Source organism: Piliocolobus tephrosceles, chromosome 15 (assembly GCF_002776525.5).
Source record: "Piliocolobus tephrosceles isolate RC106 chromosome 15, ASM277652v3, whole genome shotgun sequence".
Taxonomy (NCBI): domain Eukaryota; kingdom Metazoa; phylum Chordata; class Mammalia; order Primates; family Cercopithecidae; genus Piliocolobus; species Piliocolobus tephrosceles.
In genome coordinates this window covers 74492569-74509824 of record NC_045448.1, presented here as the reverse complement: position 1 = coordinate 74509824, position 17256 = coordinate 74492569, and the positions used below count along the sequence as shown (strand labels likewise).

General features: G+C 43.6%; 1 protein-coding gene across 7 annotated transcripts in view; it reads right to left on the bottom strand.

Moving 5' to 3' along the window:
- The window catches only part of DGUOK (deoxyguanosine kinase), a 31358-nt gene extending 14579 nt beyond the window's left edge, over positions 1–16779 (bottom strand). For 4 of the 7 annotated variants that reach the window (XM_023187973.2, XM_023187974.1, XM_023187976.2 and 1 more), the window contains exons 1-2: positions 16559–16779; positions 3666–3778 (exon numbers count right to left, since the gene is read on the bottom strand). In XM_023187973.2, the coding sequence (XP_023043741.1) occupies positions 3666–3778; positions 16559–16700 (255 nt within the window). In that variant the 5' untranslated portion in view covers positions 16701–16779. Of the gene's footprint in view, positions 1–3665; positions 3779–10483; positions 10588–16558 lie in introns of all 7 variants that reach the window. The other 3 variants (XM_023187978.1, XM_023187977.2, XM_023187979.2) reach the window with 3 other exon arrangements.
- Between the last annotated feature and the right edge of the window lie 477 nt (positions 16780–17256).

Sequence of the window (17256 nt, the reverse complement as noted above, 5' to 3'; positions counted from 1 at the left end):
GCACTCTTAGATTCCGAAGAAGGGTCCTAGTCTTTGAAAGGCTTCAGCAAGAGCAACACATATAGCGCAGAGTGGACCAGAAAAACATTTAACTTGGAGGTATTTTTGGGATTTCCCTCCTTCTGACCCCGCAAGCCCACACTTACTAGCCTCACACATGGCCCCTGACTAAGAGCTGGAGGTAGAAGTAGGAGGACAAATTTGAGTCTCCTATAGTCTCTGTGGTATCACTAGAGATGGTAGGGAGCAGCTGTGGGCCTGTAGCACAATTCACACACTGTATGTAGAAACAGGAGAAAACAAAAGATACTGCCTTGCTGATAAAACAAGAATAGGCTGTCATAAAAAAGGAGGAATAAGAAAAGAACTTTCTTAGAGTTGAAAAAAATGCAATTGCCAAAGTAAAACATCCAATGAAGATAATGAAGATGGTAACTAGCAGACTACATAATGCAGTAAACCTAATTAGTGAATTAGAAGATCCTCAAAGAGAATCACTTTAATGGCTAGGTATGGGGGCTCACACCTGCCCAGCACTTTGGGGGGCCAAGGCAGGAGGACTGCTTGAGGCCAAGAGTTCAAGACCAACTTGGGCAACACAGCGAGACTCTGTCTCTACAAAAAAAATTTAAAAATTACCTGGGCATAGTGGTGCATGCCTGTAGTCCCAGCTATTCTGCAGGCTGAGGTGGGAGGATTTGCTTGAGCCCAGGAGTTCAATGCTGCAGTGTGCTATACACTTGATCTTAGCCAAAAGGCTGAGAAGTGATGCTGCAGTGAGCTATAATAGGGCCACTGCATTCCAGCCTGGGAAAGTGAGACTCTTTAAAAAAAGAGACAAGAGTATCAGCTTAAGAAATTCTCCCTAGGGGCCAGACATGGTGGCTGATGCCTGTAATCCCAGCACTTTCGGAGGCCAAGGCGGGCAAATCGCCTGAGGTCAGGGGTTCAAGATCAGTCTGGCCAACATGGTGAAAGCCTGTCACTACTAAAAATACAAAATTAGCTGGGCATGGTGGTGCATGCCTGTAATCCCAGCTACTTGGGAGGCTGAGGCAGGAGAATCGCCTGAACCCAGGAGGTGGAGGTTGCAATGAGCCGAGATTGCACCATTGCACTCCAGCCCGGGCAACAGGAGCGAAAACTCCATCTAAAAACACACACACACACACACACACACAAAACCCCATGAATAACTGAGGCAGAATACAGTTGTCCAATAATGATTCCCCTCAAACAGCACTGAATCCATATAATCTTAAGGATGATTTCTATCATACCTTCAAGGAATAGATCATTCCCATGCTAGAAAAGAAGAAAAATTTCTCCATTTATTTTCATAACATTGATGGTAAAACCCGTCACAAACTACACATGGGCCAGGCATCACGGCTCACACCTGTGGTCCCAACACCTTGGGAATCCAAGGTGGAAAGATTACTTGAGCCTAGGAGTTCAAGACCAGCCTGGGCAGCAAAGTGAGAACCTATCTCTACATAAAAAAATTTTTTTAAGTAGACAGGGACAGTGGTATGCACCTATAGTCCCAACTACCCAAGAGACTGAGGTGGGAAGATAGCTGGCTTCCCCCAGAACAAGATGGAAGCTACTGTGTCTCTTATGACCTACCCTAGAAAGGTATTTCTTATTTTTGCTACTTTCTATTTACTGGAAACAAATCACAAAGTCCAGCCACGTTCAAGGCAAGAATTAATGCTCTACTTCTTGAAGGGAGGAATACCAAACAATTGTGGACATGCAGTCATGTATCCCTTAACAACAGGAGTATGTTCTGAGAAATGTGTCATTGGACAATTTTGTCACTGTGTGACCATGAGAGAATGTACTCACACAAACCTAGATGGGATAGCCTGTTACACACTTAGGCTTTAAGGTATACCCTGCTGCTCCTAGGCTACAAAGCTGTGTCACATGCCACTGTATTGAATACTGCAGGCAATTATAATACAATGGTATTTGTGTATCTAAACATAGAAAAGGTACAGTAAAAATATGTTGTTATAATCTTACAGGACCACCATTGTACACATTGACAAAAACATCATTATGTGGCCCACGACTTTATTTTGAAATCTCAACAGGTGACCTGTGGCATACTCAGAAAAAGATATATAATTTATTCCTGCATAGGAAAGTTAATTTCACAAATACACACACAGGCACACATACAGACATATAAAGAAACAACTTAAGAAACAAAAATCCTCAATAGGCATGATATGCCAGCCACAAAAGCTAACACAATTCTGGGTTGGAATAAAAAAAAATGGCACCCAGAACAAGTTCCATGATACTCTGGTCCCACTTAGACTACATCCAGAATGTCCTGTTTACCTCCAAGTAGCACTCTTAGTAAATTCAAAGTGGAAAGTGAACAAACTAGGACTCATCACTTAGGTAAAGTTACTTCAGAGTAAAGAATAGCCTGCAGGAAAATCGGAGGTGTTTGGCTTGAAAGAGAGAAGACTTGACCAGGCATGGTAACTCATGCCTATAATCCCAGCACTTTGGGGGCCAAGGTGGGTAGATCGCTTGAGCCCAGGAGTTTGAGACCAGCCTGGCCAACATGGCGAAACCCTGTCTCTACTAAAGATACAAAAATTATCCCAGCATGGTGGCATGCACCCATTAGTCTCAGTTCTCAGGAGGCTGAGGCATGAGAATCACTTGAACCCAGGAGGTGGAGGTTACAGTGGGCTGAGATCACACCATTGCACCCCAGCCTGGGTGACAGAATGCGACTGTCAAAAAAAAAAAAAAAGAGGGAGACTTGAGGGGGAGAAGGAACAGGAAAATCATTACCTTCAACTATATATAGGGTTGTTACGGGGAAAAGTTAAAAGACTTAGGGGGTAGAACTTGAACCAATGAGTCAGAGTCACAGGGGTGCAACGTGGCTCATTAAAAGGCAGAATTGTTTAGCAATTAGAGTTAAGAACCAGAATGTGCCACTGAGTGAATGTTCCAGGTGGAGGCAAGAGGAGTTCATGGTGCTTGAGGAGGCATGGTGCTTCTGCTCCCTCTGAGGGTCATGTCCAAACAGGTCCTTCCTTACTCACACTGATGTGGCTGGAAACCAACCCTACGGCCTCTGCCAAAGCCATAGTCTTCACACCATGGCCTAAACTATGAGGTAAAAGTGAAATGTACTTATACCTCATAGTAAAGTGCCTGGCACATAGTACGTGCTCATAAATGTTAGCTGTTATCTCTCCAATTGACTCAAAGTGTGACTGGAACCTCTCTAATATCCCTTCCAATTTCTAAGACTTTATTTAAAAAGTTAAAATCACTATAATTAGCTATTAAGCCTAGTGGTTAGCTTCAGTAATAATGTAAATACTTAAGTGTAGGAATGACAAAATTCATCTTCAAAGTCATCCATGCTGGTTGGACATGCTTTGGGAAACCACAAACAACAGAGGCAGTCACTTAGATAGACATATAAAAACCACAAAAATCAAAACTACACATATTCAAACAAGTCATATCCTCTCTGGTGTATGTGGTCTGCTTTCTGGAATGAAGCTATTTTAAAAAGGATACTCAAACTGGGCTACTTTACCCACTCAGAGTAAATTAAATTACGACAATTAGATTATTCACCCATGCCTGCCAACTACCCACCACAACTAAAAACTTACTTTTTGGGTGCCAGCAGCCTGGATATCCTGCCATGTTGCTACAGGTTCTGTAGCGACGTGCCATTCTGGGTAAGTTTTAGCGAGTAACTTCACAAACGTGGACTTTCCCACAGCTGTAATGCAAACAGCATGTATTGGGATGCTTCCCAAATCAGGGCTGAAGGAGAAGGCTTCTACTGAACTCTGTCACAAACGCCCAACTCAAGGGAACAAGTATCAGTTTTCTGAATTTCAAACTTAGCAGCCAGACTGATAACAGATCAATCCATGCCAACCAGAGCCACTATAATGAATACAGCCAATAGGGAGGAAAAATTCCTTCAAGATTTAATTTGCAATTTCCATGTCTCAACCTTCCAGAGGCAGAGCATTTAATAACAGCTGAAAATGTAAAAGTAGATGAAATCAGTTCCGTAAGTTCTATCACTTGAGTCACCATTCTATTTGTGCTGTGACAGTGTAAAATTTCTCAGTTTTTCAAGATAAAAAATAAAAATGATTATAATATCATTCATTCAACAAATCTAAAAAATATTCATGGAGTGCTGACTATGTGCTCAGGACTGTCAGGCACTGTGGGTACAATGGTAAACAAAACACAGAATGGATTTTGCCCTCACAGAGCTTGTATGGGTGACAGATAGTAGACAAACACAAAATTAACTACTAACAAACTGTGTTAGGTGCTAGGAAAAAATGCAGGATGGCCCTAATATAGCCCAGGAGGTCAAAGAAGACTCCTTCGAAAAAATGAGAAGATGACAATTCATGCAAAGGGAGTAGCATGCACAAAGACCTGAAAGACAGAAAGAAGTTGACATACAACAATACAGAAGTTTGAGGCCCTAGAAGAAGCCATATAGTATGGCTACAGCATGAGTAAGTGATGGAGAAGTGGCTCAAAATGGGTGTAGCCACACAGAGAGGGAGTCTGGGGCCAGGTCACACAGGGCTCTGTAGTCATGGTAAGAAGACTGAATTCTATTCTAAGGGCAATGGGAAGTTAGTGAGGATTGGTTTTAAGTAGGAAAATTATAAGACTCCTTCTCATTTTTAAAAGATCACTCCACCAGCTATGTAAGAATGGGATGAAGCAGAAGCAAGCAGGCTAGTTAAAAGATACAGCAGCTTGTCCCGGGGTTATAGCAGAGGAGTGAAAAGTAGTGGTTGTTTCGAGAAATATTTTGGAGATGAAATCAACCTAGTAACACATTCAAGTTGTCTTTTCCCATTTATACCAATGTTTGGCCCATACCTCCCTGAGCTCCAGAGACTCTATTCAAGAACCCTCCAGACATCTCCACTTGGGACATCCCACAAACACCTCAAAGTCAACATATTTCCTAAATGAACTAATCATCTTTGCCACCAAACTGAGCTTCCTCCTGTATCCCAGACCTCAGGGTATGAACATACCATCCACTCACTGACAGAAGTCCCTCCTCTGCCAAACCTCGGTGGCCACCAAATCCTTCTGCATTTGCTTTTCAATTTTTCATATTTGTCCTTTTCTCTCTATTCCCACCTCCATGCTCAAGACCAGCCTCTTATCATCTCTTGCCTTTCTGATGCTGGCCTTGCTCTCTTCAATCCATGCTCCATACTGTGGTCAGACTGAACATGAAATAACACTGCTTACAATCTTTTTTTTTTTTTTTTTTGAGACGGAGTCTCACTCTGTCGCCCAGGCTGGAGTGCAGTGGCCGGATCTCAGCTCACTGCAAGCTCCGCCTCCCGGATTTACGCCATTATCCTGCATCAGCCTCCCGAGTAGCTGGGACTACAGGCGCCCGCCACCTCACCCGGCTAGTTTTTTTGTATTTTTTAGTAGAGACGGGGTTTCACCATGTTAGCCAGGATGATCTCGATCTCCTGACCTCGTGATCCGCCCGTCTCGGCCTCCCAAAGTGCTGGGATTACAGGCTTGAGCCACCGCACCTGGCCTGCTTACAATCTTTTGACAACTCCCTGTTGGCTACAGCAAGGGCAAGTGATGGAGGAGTGGCTCAAGATGGGCGTGGCCACACAGGCAGTCCAGGGCCAGGTCACATAGGGCCTTGTGGCCATGGTAAGAGGGCTGAATTCTATTCTAAGGGCAACGGGAAGTTAGTGACATCTGAGCTAAGACCTGAACTAGCTTCATGACAAACTCCAAACTCTTTAACATGGTCTGCAAGACACAACAAGATCTGATCCCTGTGTATTGCCTCTCTGGCCTCAGCTTTCCTTTAGGGAGCCTACACTCCTGCAGGACCAAACTCCAATCATGCCATGTTCTCTTGCAAATATGACTTTGCATATGCTTTCTCATTTCCCGAAGCGCCTCCTCTCCTCACCTGACCAACGCCTACTCAATCCTCAATTCTGTTTAGATGTACCTCCTGTGTGAAGCCTTCCCAGATCCTGATACCTCTGAGCAGGATTAGCTAGTCCTCCTTTGTGCTTGGCTTGGTATTCTGGGTGAGACTCCATCACTGCACCTGTCATTGTGTTTCTCCAGCTAGAGGATGGAGCTCCTCTAGGGTAGAAAACAAACTGAAACCTAATGACCTGGCCAAATGAATAAAATACACAGTATATTACTAATTTCAGTTCTCTCTGAAACCTACATTTGTGAAAAATAAAAAATGAATCTTAAGACTGTATCTGGACCTCAATCTCCTCTATCAGAAGTAATCTATCTCAAGGGAAAGAAGGGGGGCATCCTTCCACTTATGGTTACTGATTGGGGTGCTGATATCTCAGCACAAGAACCCACACATTTAACAGATGACATTTACTATATGCCACCCCAACTCCTCTCTGAATAGGCAGGATAAGAACAAACAGCATGAATCTGTAGATTTGTACAGTCACGCTCATCTCTCAGTCCCCACCTCCACCTAACTTGTGTGTGCTTCTTCACATCTGTTCAATCCCTGCTCTTCCCACACTCCAATGAATAAATGCCCTCCCCTGCTCTTCCAGGCCTGTGTCTAAATCCTTTCCGCCAGCAAGCCTAAGGTCCCACTTCTTCATTACTTCTCTAGCTCTGAATTCCTACCACACTGGTCAGGTGCCAAGTGGTTGAATGTGTATATTATCAGATACCTGTCTGCCCTGAGTAAGCCCTTGCTTAAAATATTTGGCCCAGATGGTCAATATTTAGTTTGTAGGTTGTTTCACAAGTCTAAAATATGGTCCCTGCTATTTAATAGCTAAAAAGTTATTTTAATGAATATGAAAAGATAAATGTAGTTGATTTGTTACATGGCTGGGATTGAATGATTGTTAGAATTACATATATACATATATATATATATATAAATTTTTTTTTTTTTTTTTTTTTTTGAGACAGAGTCTAGCTCTGTCATCCAGGCTGGAGTGCAGTGATGTGATCTCAGCTCACTGCAAGCTCCGCCTCCTGGGTTCACGCCATTCTCCTGTCTCAGCCTCCCAAGTAGCTGGGACTACAGGCGCCCGCCACCATGCCCGGCTAGTTTTTTGGTATTTTTAGTAGAGACGGGGTTTCACCGTGTTAGCCGGGATGGTCTCGATCTCCTGACCTCGTGATCCACCCACCTCGGCCTCCCAAAGTGCTGGGATTACAGGCATGAGCCCCCGCACCTGGCCAGAATTACTTATATTTTTTAAAAGTTAAAAACAATTACCTTAAAAAAACTGTTGCAGATGGAAAAGAAGGGCTCTGAGGTCAGACACTATTAGTTCATCTAAGAGCAGTCAGGACTCCAAGAAATTGACTCATGCAATTTAAACACATAAATTCTAGAATGCCAACAAATTAGATGTAATAGGAAATATACAGTTCCAATGACTGGAACAATAACATCTAATACCCAGGGTACTCTGTAACCCATTCCCCATTCCAAGGCTTCTGGAAAGCCAGTTTAGTAATCAGAAGGCAGCTTCAGCATACAATGACAGTAAATGGTGGTGAAAGGTCCTAAGAGCTGTGCCATCCATGTTTCTGGGGCTTGGAGAGCCTGAGTAATTCACTACAGGGCAGTATTTCTTAAACTAATTCCACTGGAACTGAGCTGTGCCAGGTACCACCCACAGATGTGGAATAATTACTTTAAAAAATAATTCAAAGTTATATGTTTTTATTAAAGCCAGACACAGTATAACTTTCTCAGTGCTGTGATATCTGATCATAATATATATTTTTTTCCTTCCTGCTGGGGTGTTTTTTGTCTGTTTGTTTTGACAAATGTTTCTAGGTGTTCACAGGGGGTTCATAAGAGTGGTGGTGTTTGGCTCTCCACTGCTTCAGAGGCCTCCGCCTAGTGATCGGAACACCCCTGTCTAGAGAAAGCCTACTTCTTCAGTCAATCTCTTATGATATCATTATCTCAGACTTACTGCAATTTAGTTAGATCCCAGCTTAGCTGCTATCTTTCCTTTTGAGATTGGGGTCTCTCTCGTCACCCAGGCTGGAGTGCAGTGGTGCGATCTTGGCTCACAGCAACCTCTGCCTCCCGGGCTCAGGTGATCTTCTCACCTCAGCCTGCTGGGTAGCTGGTCCAGTATGTTTGACCTGCCCAATATATTGTTTGTTTGTTTGTTTATGAGATGGAGTCTAGCTGTCGCCCAGGCTGGAGTGCAGTGGCACAATCTCGGCTCACTGCAACCTCCGCTTCCTGGGTTTAAGTGACTCTCCTGCCTCAGCCTCTCGAGTAGCTGGGACTATAGGTGTGTGCCACCACGCCCAGCTAATTTTTGTATTTTTGGCAGAGACAGGGTTTTACCATGTTGCCCCGGCTGGTATCAGACTCCTGAGTTCAAGCGATCCACCTGCCTTGGCCTCCCAAAGTGCTGGGATTACAGGCGTGAGCCATTGCGCCGGGCCACTGCAGTTATCTTTCTTTTCTTTTCTTTTTTTTTTTTTTCTTTTTTGAGACAGAGTCTTGCTCTGTTGCCCAGGCTGGACTGCAGTGGGGCAATCTCAGCTCACTGCAACCTCTGACTCCTGGGTTCAACTGATTCTCCAGCCTCTCAGCCTCACGAGTAACTGGGACTACCGGCACGTGCCACCACACCTGACTAATTTTTGTATTTTTAGTAGAGACAGGGTTTCGCCATGTTGGCCAGGCTGGTCTCGAACTCCTGACCTCAGGTATCTGCCCACCTCAGCCTCCCAAAGTGCTGGGATGACAGGCGTCAGCCACATCGCCCGGCCTATCTTTCAATATACTCTTAGTATTATGAATTTTGGAAGGTATCGGATCTTACAAGCAGCATCAAACCTTCCCTTAGGACCTTGGCCACCAGTGTTCTCTGTTGTTATATTGCCACGACTTTCAAAAAGGTGGAAGGTACTTTCTTAAGAGTATATTACTTCAACATGTTGATTTTCATTAGCTCCATGATTCTCATTCCACAAGCTGGGCCAGAGAGTTCTGTTGTTATCACTCATCTTTTCCTAAGGCATGGTTTTTTCTCCCCACAAAATTTTCTATAAACTGACAATGCCTACCATAGCTATGTAATGCTAAAATCTACCAGTAAGATAGCATATGATGTAATACCCGAAATAACAGATCCCATTATTTTACGTCTAATACAGCTGTATTTCACAGGAGCCTATATTTATCACCTCTAGGCATTTTCATCTCCTGAACAAGATGAAAAACATGAGGAAAAAAAAATCCAATTCTGAAATCTTTTACCAAAATCCAACAGTCAGAACATATAAAACTGTCTAATGTCTTTTTTAAAAAATCCTTTCAAAAAAAATTAAAGTCTTTATTTCAGATACTGTATTTGATGCTGCATTCATTCACTCACTCATTCATTCAATCAACAAATGTTTATGGAGTAGCTACTAAGTGGTAGGTACTATAACTGAAATGATGATCTAGGCTGAAAGCTTGCCCTCAAGTTATATTCCAACCCCAAGACTGAGTACCCAGGATCACACAGGCTCTAAGCTTAAAAGCATTCTAGGCAAAGTTAATACAAATCAGTCAGCAGGCTTAAAAAAAAATTAATACATTTTACTTTGATGCCTTTTCTTCATGAAAAACTGTTTACGAAAAAAAAAAAAAAAAAAAGGCCAAAAAACTTCCTCACACCTTCCTATGATCCAAACTCATCTGTTCAGCACAAAAGACTCTTACTGATCTGGCATCCCCTCCTCCCTGCCTTGCCTACCAGGTGATTCAGCTTTCCACTGCCACCTTCTCTGCGAAGCCTCCTTGAACTCTCTCCAGCTCCACTTCATCTCTAGGCAGAGTTAATTACTGCCTGCTCTGGTTTACCAAAGGATTACACTGTAATTATTTGTTCACTCATCACTCCCTCCAGCTAGACTGGGAGCTCACTTTTAAAGACAGAGACTGAACCTTTGCATCCTGGGTATGAGAACAGTGATAGATGGATGGAAGGAGGTGAGTCACAGGCACAGAGAATCCACTACACAGTATTTGATATAAATAGGCTATTTTTCCCCAAGGATTCTTTGCCCAACATTTATACTCAAAATAAGTAAAAGACACATATTAGTGATGTGAAGTCACTAATTTTGAATGCTGGAGGAAACATGTTATTAGGGAAGCCCTCTACTGCTTTATGTTTAAGTCTCTTGATTGAAAAGTGCAAAAGAGTTTTCTCTTCTCTGGTTGGGTCTTTGAAAATCAAGTAAAAATGCTGAGATGACTCACTGACAGTGAGATTTCATACAGCAATCTTTTCTTCAATTTAGGCTTGTAATCGTAAGATAATCACAAAAAGATGATAATACACTGTAGGGATGAACAGTCTTAGAAGAGAGGCTAAGTGTTTTATGTTTTAGATTTTCAAGGGTTCTAGGTACCAACCTTTTGACTTTCAATCACACATCTTATATGGCTTCGCAAGTCATGCCAGATGCCATTAGTTGCTACTTCACTGATCAATTTTCCTTACATGCCACTGTCTGCACCTTCAGGATCAGAATAACAGGACTTAGAGCAGAAGGAATACAAGAAAACCCCCTCTAAACATACCTAATTTTGGTTAGGACAGGGGTTCACCTTCCCTGTTCAGGTTTCCTGAATGGGTGCTCTCAATCTGATTTGCTTGAGGATGTTACCTGTGATTAGAGAAGATGCTCACTCTTGATTTAAAAAGCAGTTTAATGTATCCCTGTGTGGGTACCAATGCCTAACTTCTACATGGATATCACAGCACAGGATTCAAGAATCTGGTCAGTACTGAGTACACTGGGTCAAGGCAGGGATTAGGTGTCAGCAATACAAAGATGAACAGCACAGCACACTGAGTGGTCAGAGCCCAAGGAAGGTGGTGAATGTGCAAACAAGCTCAGCAGAACTCAAGTGCTGCAGCAGTTGTGGGTACAAAATGTTATGTCAGCCCACAGAGGAGGCAGTGACTAATTCTGTCTAGGGAGAGTCATCAGGGTGTGTGGGGTGATGAAGAGTAGTGGGAGATAAAAGGAAAAAAGAGTCAGATTAGGTTCCCCCATTCCACTTCTCATCACATTTTTCTGGGGCAACTGCATTTACTTCCAAGGCTTCAACAACTACCTCCCACCAGTCAACAACTTCCACATCTGAAACCTCAGCACCCATCTCCAGACTCTCTTGACTTCAGACATATATTCCAATCTGTCTCAGAACACCTCTATGTCTCACAGGAACCTCATACAAAACATATCACTCTACCCTCCCCAGACTGCCTCTTCCTTTATTCCCTTTATCCCTCATGAACCTCAGTGTCACCCTCCTGTACTCCTCCTTATCCCTCGCCTCCAAGTGGCCACCACATCCTGTCAATCCCACTTCCAAAATCTCTCTCATACCATCGCTTCTCTGTCTCTCCAGTTCTTCTATTCAGGCCTGCATCTTTCCTCCCTCCAATTACTCCAATAGCCATAAAACTAGTGCACAGACTCAACTCTGTTCCAATTGATCTATTCATTCATCCAACAAACTGGATGCAAGGCACTATGGGTACTGCAGCAAACAAAATATACAAAGAAAGTGCCTGTTTTATGGAGCTTTCTTTCTCATCCTACACAGTTTCCTTTTTAAAATTAATCTGGTCATGGCACACACTGGCTTCAAGTGTTCAACAGCCTCCCACTGCCAACAGGACAAACTAGCATGGTCCACAAGGCTCTTCGACATAATGGCAAATCCCACCCTTCCAATCTCTTGTTCTGCCACGCTTTCACAGGTCCCTTCAATTCCAGGCACATCCAACTATTTCTCTTCCATTAAAACTGCATGTGTTAGTCAGGCGTGATGGCACATGCCTGTAGTCTCAGCTACTTGGGAGGCTGAAGCAGGAGAATCACTTGAACCTGGGAGGTGGAGGTTGCAGTGAGATGAGATCACACCACTGCACTCCAGCCTGGGTGACAGAATGAGACTCCGTCTCAAAAACATAAACAAAACCAAAACCAAAACCAAAAAAACTGCATGTGTTTCTTCAGGCTTCACCACTTTGGCACATGTTGCTTTCTATGCTTGAAACACTTTTTCCTCTTCTTCCTCTTGGGAATTCCTACCCCAGAGATTCTGGCTTTCCATGCCCAATCACGGATCTCACCACACTGTATGAAAATTATGTCGAGTCAGAGGGGCGTGGTGGCTCACGCCTGTAATCCCAGCACTTTGGGAGGCCAAGGTTCGCGGATCACAAGGTCAGGAGATCGAGACCATCCTGGCTAACATGGTGAAACCCCGTCTCCACTAAAAAATACAAAAAATTAGCCGGGCGTGATGGTGGGCACCTGTAGTCCCAACTACTCAGGAGGCTGAGGCAGCAGAATGGCGTGAACCTGGGAGGCGGAGGTTGCAGTGAGCCGAGATCGTGCCAGTGCACTCTAGCCTGGGCGACAGAGTAAGACTCTGGCTCAAAAAAAAAAAGAAAAGAAAAGAAAAGAAAGGAAAATTATGTCAAGTCTGTTTCTCCCATTTGGTTGTGAGCTCCTTGAAGGACAGGAACTGTAACCTATTCACTGCTATGCTTAGCATGAGAGTGGAGTCTTAGTCCTCACTCAGTAAGCCTCTGTTGCATGAGAGAGCAAGAAAGAAGCAGAGAAATTTGAGGTTAAGAAGCAAAGGTCAGGAAAATAGAGGGAGTTCAAACTTTATCTGATGACCTGTCCTAAGTTACTTTGTGATATACCCTGTTTTCTCTCTGGGCTTTGAGGACAGAGCTTCCTTTAGGGGTGTGTTTCTCAAAGTACAGTACAAAACATATTTAAATAATAACATCATCAGGCAAATAGCAGGACTCTCCCTTCCCATTCCTTTCAATGTTTCCAATTTGGCTGGAGAAAAACACGCAGCCATGGTGACTGGTCTCACTTTAAATTCATGACCACTAACTCAAAGTGGGTCCTAAATGGTACCCAGCAATTTAACATTTCCTTTGCTTATACACTAGAGTATTTCATGTCGTGTCTCCACATTCACTCTTAGCTGATGACCTTTCCTATTTCACGCTGAAAACAGACACAACCAGGCCGGGCGTGGTGGCTCACGTAATCCCAGCACTTTGGGAGGCCGAGGTGGGCAGATCACAAGGTCAGGAGATCGAGACCATCCTGGCTAACATGGTGAAACTCCGTCTCTACTAAAAAAAAAAATACAAAAAATTAGCCGGGCGTGGTGGCGGGTGCCTGTAGTCCCAGCTACTCAGGAGGCTGAGGCAGGAGAATGGCGTGAACCCGGGAGGCAGAGCTTGCAGTGAGCCGAGATGGCACCACTACACTCCAGAATGGGAGAGAACAAGACTCCGGCTCACACACAAAAAAAAAAAACAGACACAACCAAAAGACCTTCCCAAGTTCCCACTACACTCACTCAAGTTGGTGCTCATATATTTTGCCATCACTCCTGTTACTAGGGACGAACTGTGCTCCTAGCTAAGGCTAAAGTCTTTCCCACTGGGCAATAGATCCTATTCTTTCTTGCTTAAAAATCACTCCAGCAATTCTATCCTCTGTCCCAATTTACCAATTTTCCTCCTTTCTACTAGACCACTTCCGTCAACTCACAAACATACTCTAATTCTTCTTACAAAAAGAAAATTAAAAATGCTAAACTCTCATACCCTCTTCTAATTTCAGCTACCACCCCATGACTTCCCTTTCTAAAAACTTCCAGTTATCTTAACCCACTCTCCTCACCTCCCATTCTCCTGGAACCTGTACGGATTAGGCTTTCACTCCTAACACTCCTTAAACTGTTCGAGTTCACCAAAGACCTTCATTTACTTAAACAGTATAACACAGCTGATCATTCCCTCCCACTGAACACCTTCTTCACTTGGCTTCCAGGATAGCATTCTGTTTTTTCCTCCTGTGTCAGTGGGCATTCCTTCTCTGTCTCTGCTTATTCCTTCCCACCTCCCCAGTCTCATAATATTTGCATGCCCAGGGCTCAGTCCTTTCCATCAACACATAGTCTTCCAGCATTAAATACCACCTACATTTACAGCTCCAGTCCAGGAAGACCCTAATTCTGAAGTTACATATCCAACTACCTATCCAACACCTCTACTTGGATATTAATAGGCATGTAAAAACCTAACATGCTTAAAACCAAGGCTCACGCCTGTAATCCCAGCACTTTGGGAGGCCAAGGCAGGAGGATCACTTGAGCCCAGGAGTTCAAGACCTGCCTGGGAAATACAGTGAGACCCCCATCTTTACAAAAAATATAAAAAATCAGCCAGGCATAGTGGCAAACGCCTGTGGTTCCAGCTACTCAAGAGGCTAAGGTCGGAGGATGGCTTGAGCCTGGGAGGCAGGCTGCAGTGAGATGCAATCGCATCACTGTATTCTAGCCTGGGCAAGAGGGCAAAACCCCACCAAGCGAGGGGAAGAGAGGGGAGGAAGAAGGAAAGGAGGAAATAAAATCAAGAGTCTATCTTTCAAGTACTCAAGTCAAAATAACTGGAGTCATCATTGGCCCCTCTATCTTACACTCTGCATTCAATCTGTCACCAAATCCAACTGGCCCTACCTTAAAATATAACTAGAACCCAATCATTTCTCACCACTTCCACTGTTAAATTTTACTTAAAATGTAACTCAATTTTTGTTAACGTATAACTAAGTATAACTAGAATCCAATCATGTCTCACCATTTTCACAAAGGTCCAACATACCATAATTATTGCAATACCACTTAACACCCTTTATTTTCAACGTATCAGTCACAGTGATCTTTTTATAATCTAAGTAAAACTGTCGCTTGACTCCTCAAACCTTCCAATGGCTACCCATCTCAGTAAGATTAAAAACCTATGATAAGGCCTATAAAATCTGGCCAACCCTTGGGCTTCTGCCCTCATTTCCCTACCGTCCTTGCTCACTCGACTTCAGCCACATTAACTTCCCTCCTATTCCCCAAACACACTTTCCACCTCAGGGCCTTTCCAATTGCTTTTCACTGTGCTTAGAGGATTCTTCTCCCAGGTATCCACATGGTTTGCTCCCTCACCTTCTTCAGTTTTTTGCTCAGATGTCACCTTCTCAGTGAGGCCTTGCTTATTTAAAATGACAACTTTGGCCAGGCGCGGTGGCTCACGCCTATAATCCCAGCACTTTGGGAGGCTGAGGCAGGCGGATCATCTGAAGTCAGGAGTTCAAGACCAGCCTGGCCAACATGGTGAAACTCTGTCTCTAAAAATAAAACAAAAATTAGCTGGGTGTGGTGGCGGGTGCCTCTAATCCCAGCTACTGGGGAGGCTAAGGCAGGAGAATCACTTGAATCAGAGAGGCTGAGGTTGCAGTGAGTCGAGATCAAGCCACTGCACTCCCACCTGGGCAACAAGAGCGACACTCCATCTCAAATAAAATAAAAGCTTCCCTCAATTCTTCATCCCTGATTTTTCTCCATCACACTCATTACTCTCTAACATATTGTTCACCTTGCTTAATTTGTGTTGTTTATTGTCTATCTCTCCCTACTTGAGTTCCATGAGAGCAGAGATTTTTATTTCTTCTATTCACAGCTGTATTCTCCAGGCCAAGAACAGTGCTGGCATAGGGAAGTGACTCAAAAGGTGATTTGTTGAATGAATAAAAAAAGAAATTCTCAGTTTGCTGCTATAATGTCTTCAGTACTCAACACTTGCTAAGCCCCTTTTAGGGCTCAGTACCTTGGCAGGTAGAAGTATCAAGTTAGAATTTATTAATATTAAATTGAAATGCTTTGCCTTCATTTTGCTTTTTGACTACTTTTTATTCAAGATACTGGGTCTCAATCTTGTAACAAAATTATTTTTAATTTAATACATGTTCTTAAGTTAAAAAGTGAGGTTCTTCTAAGAAAAACCTTAAGAAATTATCATGCAACTAGCACAGGCACAAAAACTGTGAATGTGGTATTTGACCGACTTAAGTTTAGGAACTCTCTTAGAATAGGGTTGCCAGATAAAATACAGGACACAGTTAAATATGAACTTTCAAAGAGTGATTTCGTTGTTGTTTTGCTGTAAGGATGCCCCAAATATTGCATTGGACACACACTAAAAATAATTCGTTATCTTAAATTCTATTTTAACTGGATATTATTTTTAATTTTTGCTAAATATGGCAACCCTATCTAGGAGAACAAATAAACTGCACCCGCTTGTCGCTTCAATTTCGATCTATTACAAACAGCTAATAAAATTCTTGTCCTAGCCACTAACGGCGTGGCTTTTATGCCCTAACAAATGTGTCCCTGTGGGTGGGAAATGAGGCCCGATACTCTAAAAATCAAGGAGGCAAAGATCCACAGTGCACTTTGCGAGGGGAAAGGCCCTCCTCGCAGCCCAGAAAGAGAGGCCGGCCGCATCAGACGCGGGCCATTCCGAGCCCAGCTCCTTTCCCAGCCTCTGTCACCTGCATGGCGGAGGCCAAGGCTTGGCAGTCCCTTTCCGGCCCTTACCAATGTTGCCTTCGATGGAGAGCCTTCGGGGCCCGCGCCCCGCGTGCAGGCCCCTGGAGAAGGGAACGCCCTCGAGTAGGCGCTGGGCCATGGAACTGAAGGGTGCTCGAAGCCGACTAAGAAAGAGGCGGCCCGCGGCCATCCCACCCACGATTCGCACAACGATCACTTCCGCGGAGAGCACTTCCGTCCTAGGTACCGCTGCTCACTCGCTCCAGCGCTCCGCTGACGTAAGGCGATCGTCAGGCAGGAAGTGGGTGGGGTTGAACATGCGACGGGGTGCGCCCAAGAGACCGCTCTGCTCTCGCGATGTTTGTAAAGAAGCGTTGCGAGAAGGAAGGGTTTTACAAGGGTGCAGAATTTGCTAGTAACAGGAGTTGCGGTGTTGAGTGGCTCCTCAGTTTTTGTTCATTGGATAAATAACATTTTAGGAGACATAACTCCACAATCCAACCACCTCATTTTTGTATAACTTTAAAATAAATTTTATAACTGAAGACAAATTAAAAAAAGAAACTAATTTTAAGAGGGGATTTTTCCCCCCCAGGTGCTTGTTGTCTGGTTTTTAATACTGTAAGAAAATAGAAGTTTTAAAGTAGGAAAATGACTCAATCTGATGATTTACACAAATTTAACTTTTTCCTATTCCCTGTAATTCCCTGCATAATGCTGGCATATTATTGACTAAATTAACAAAT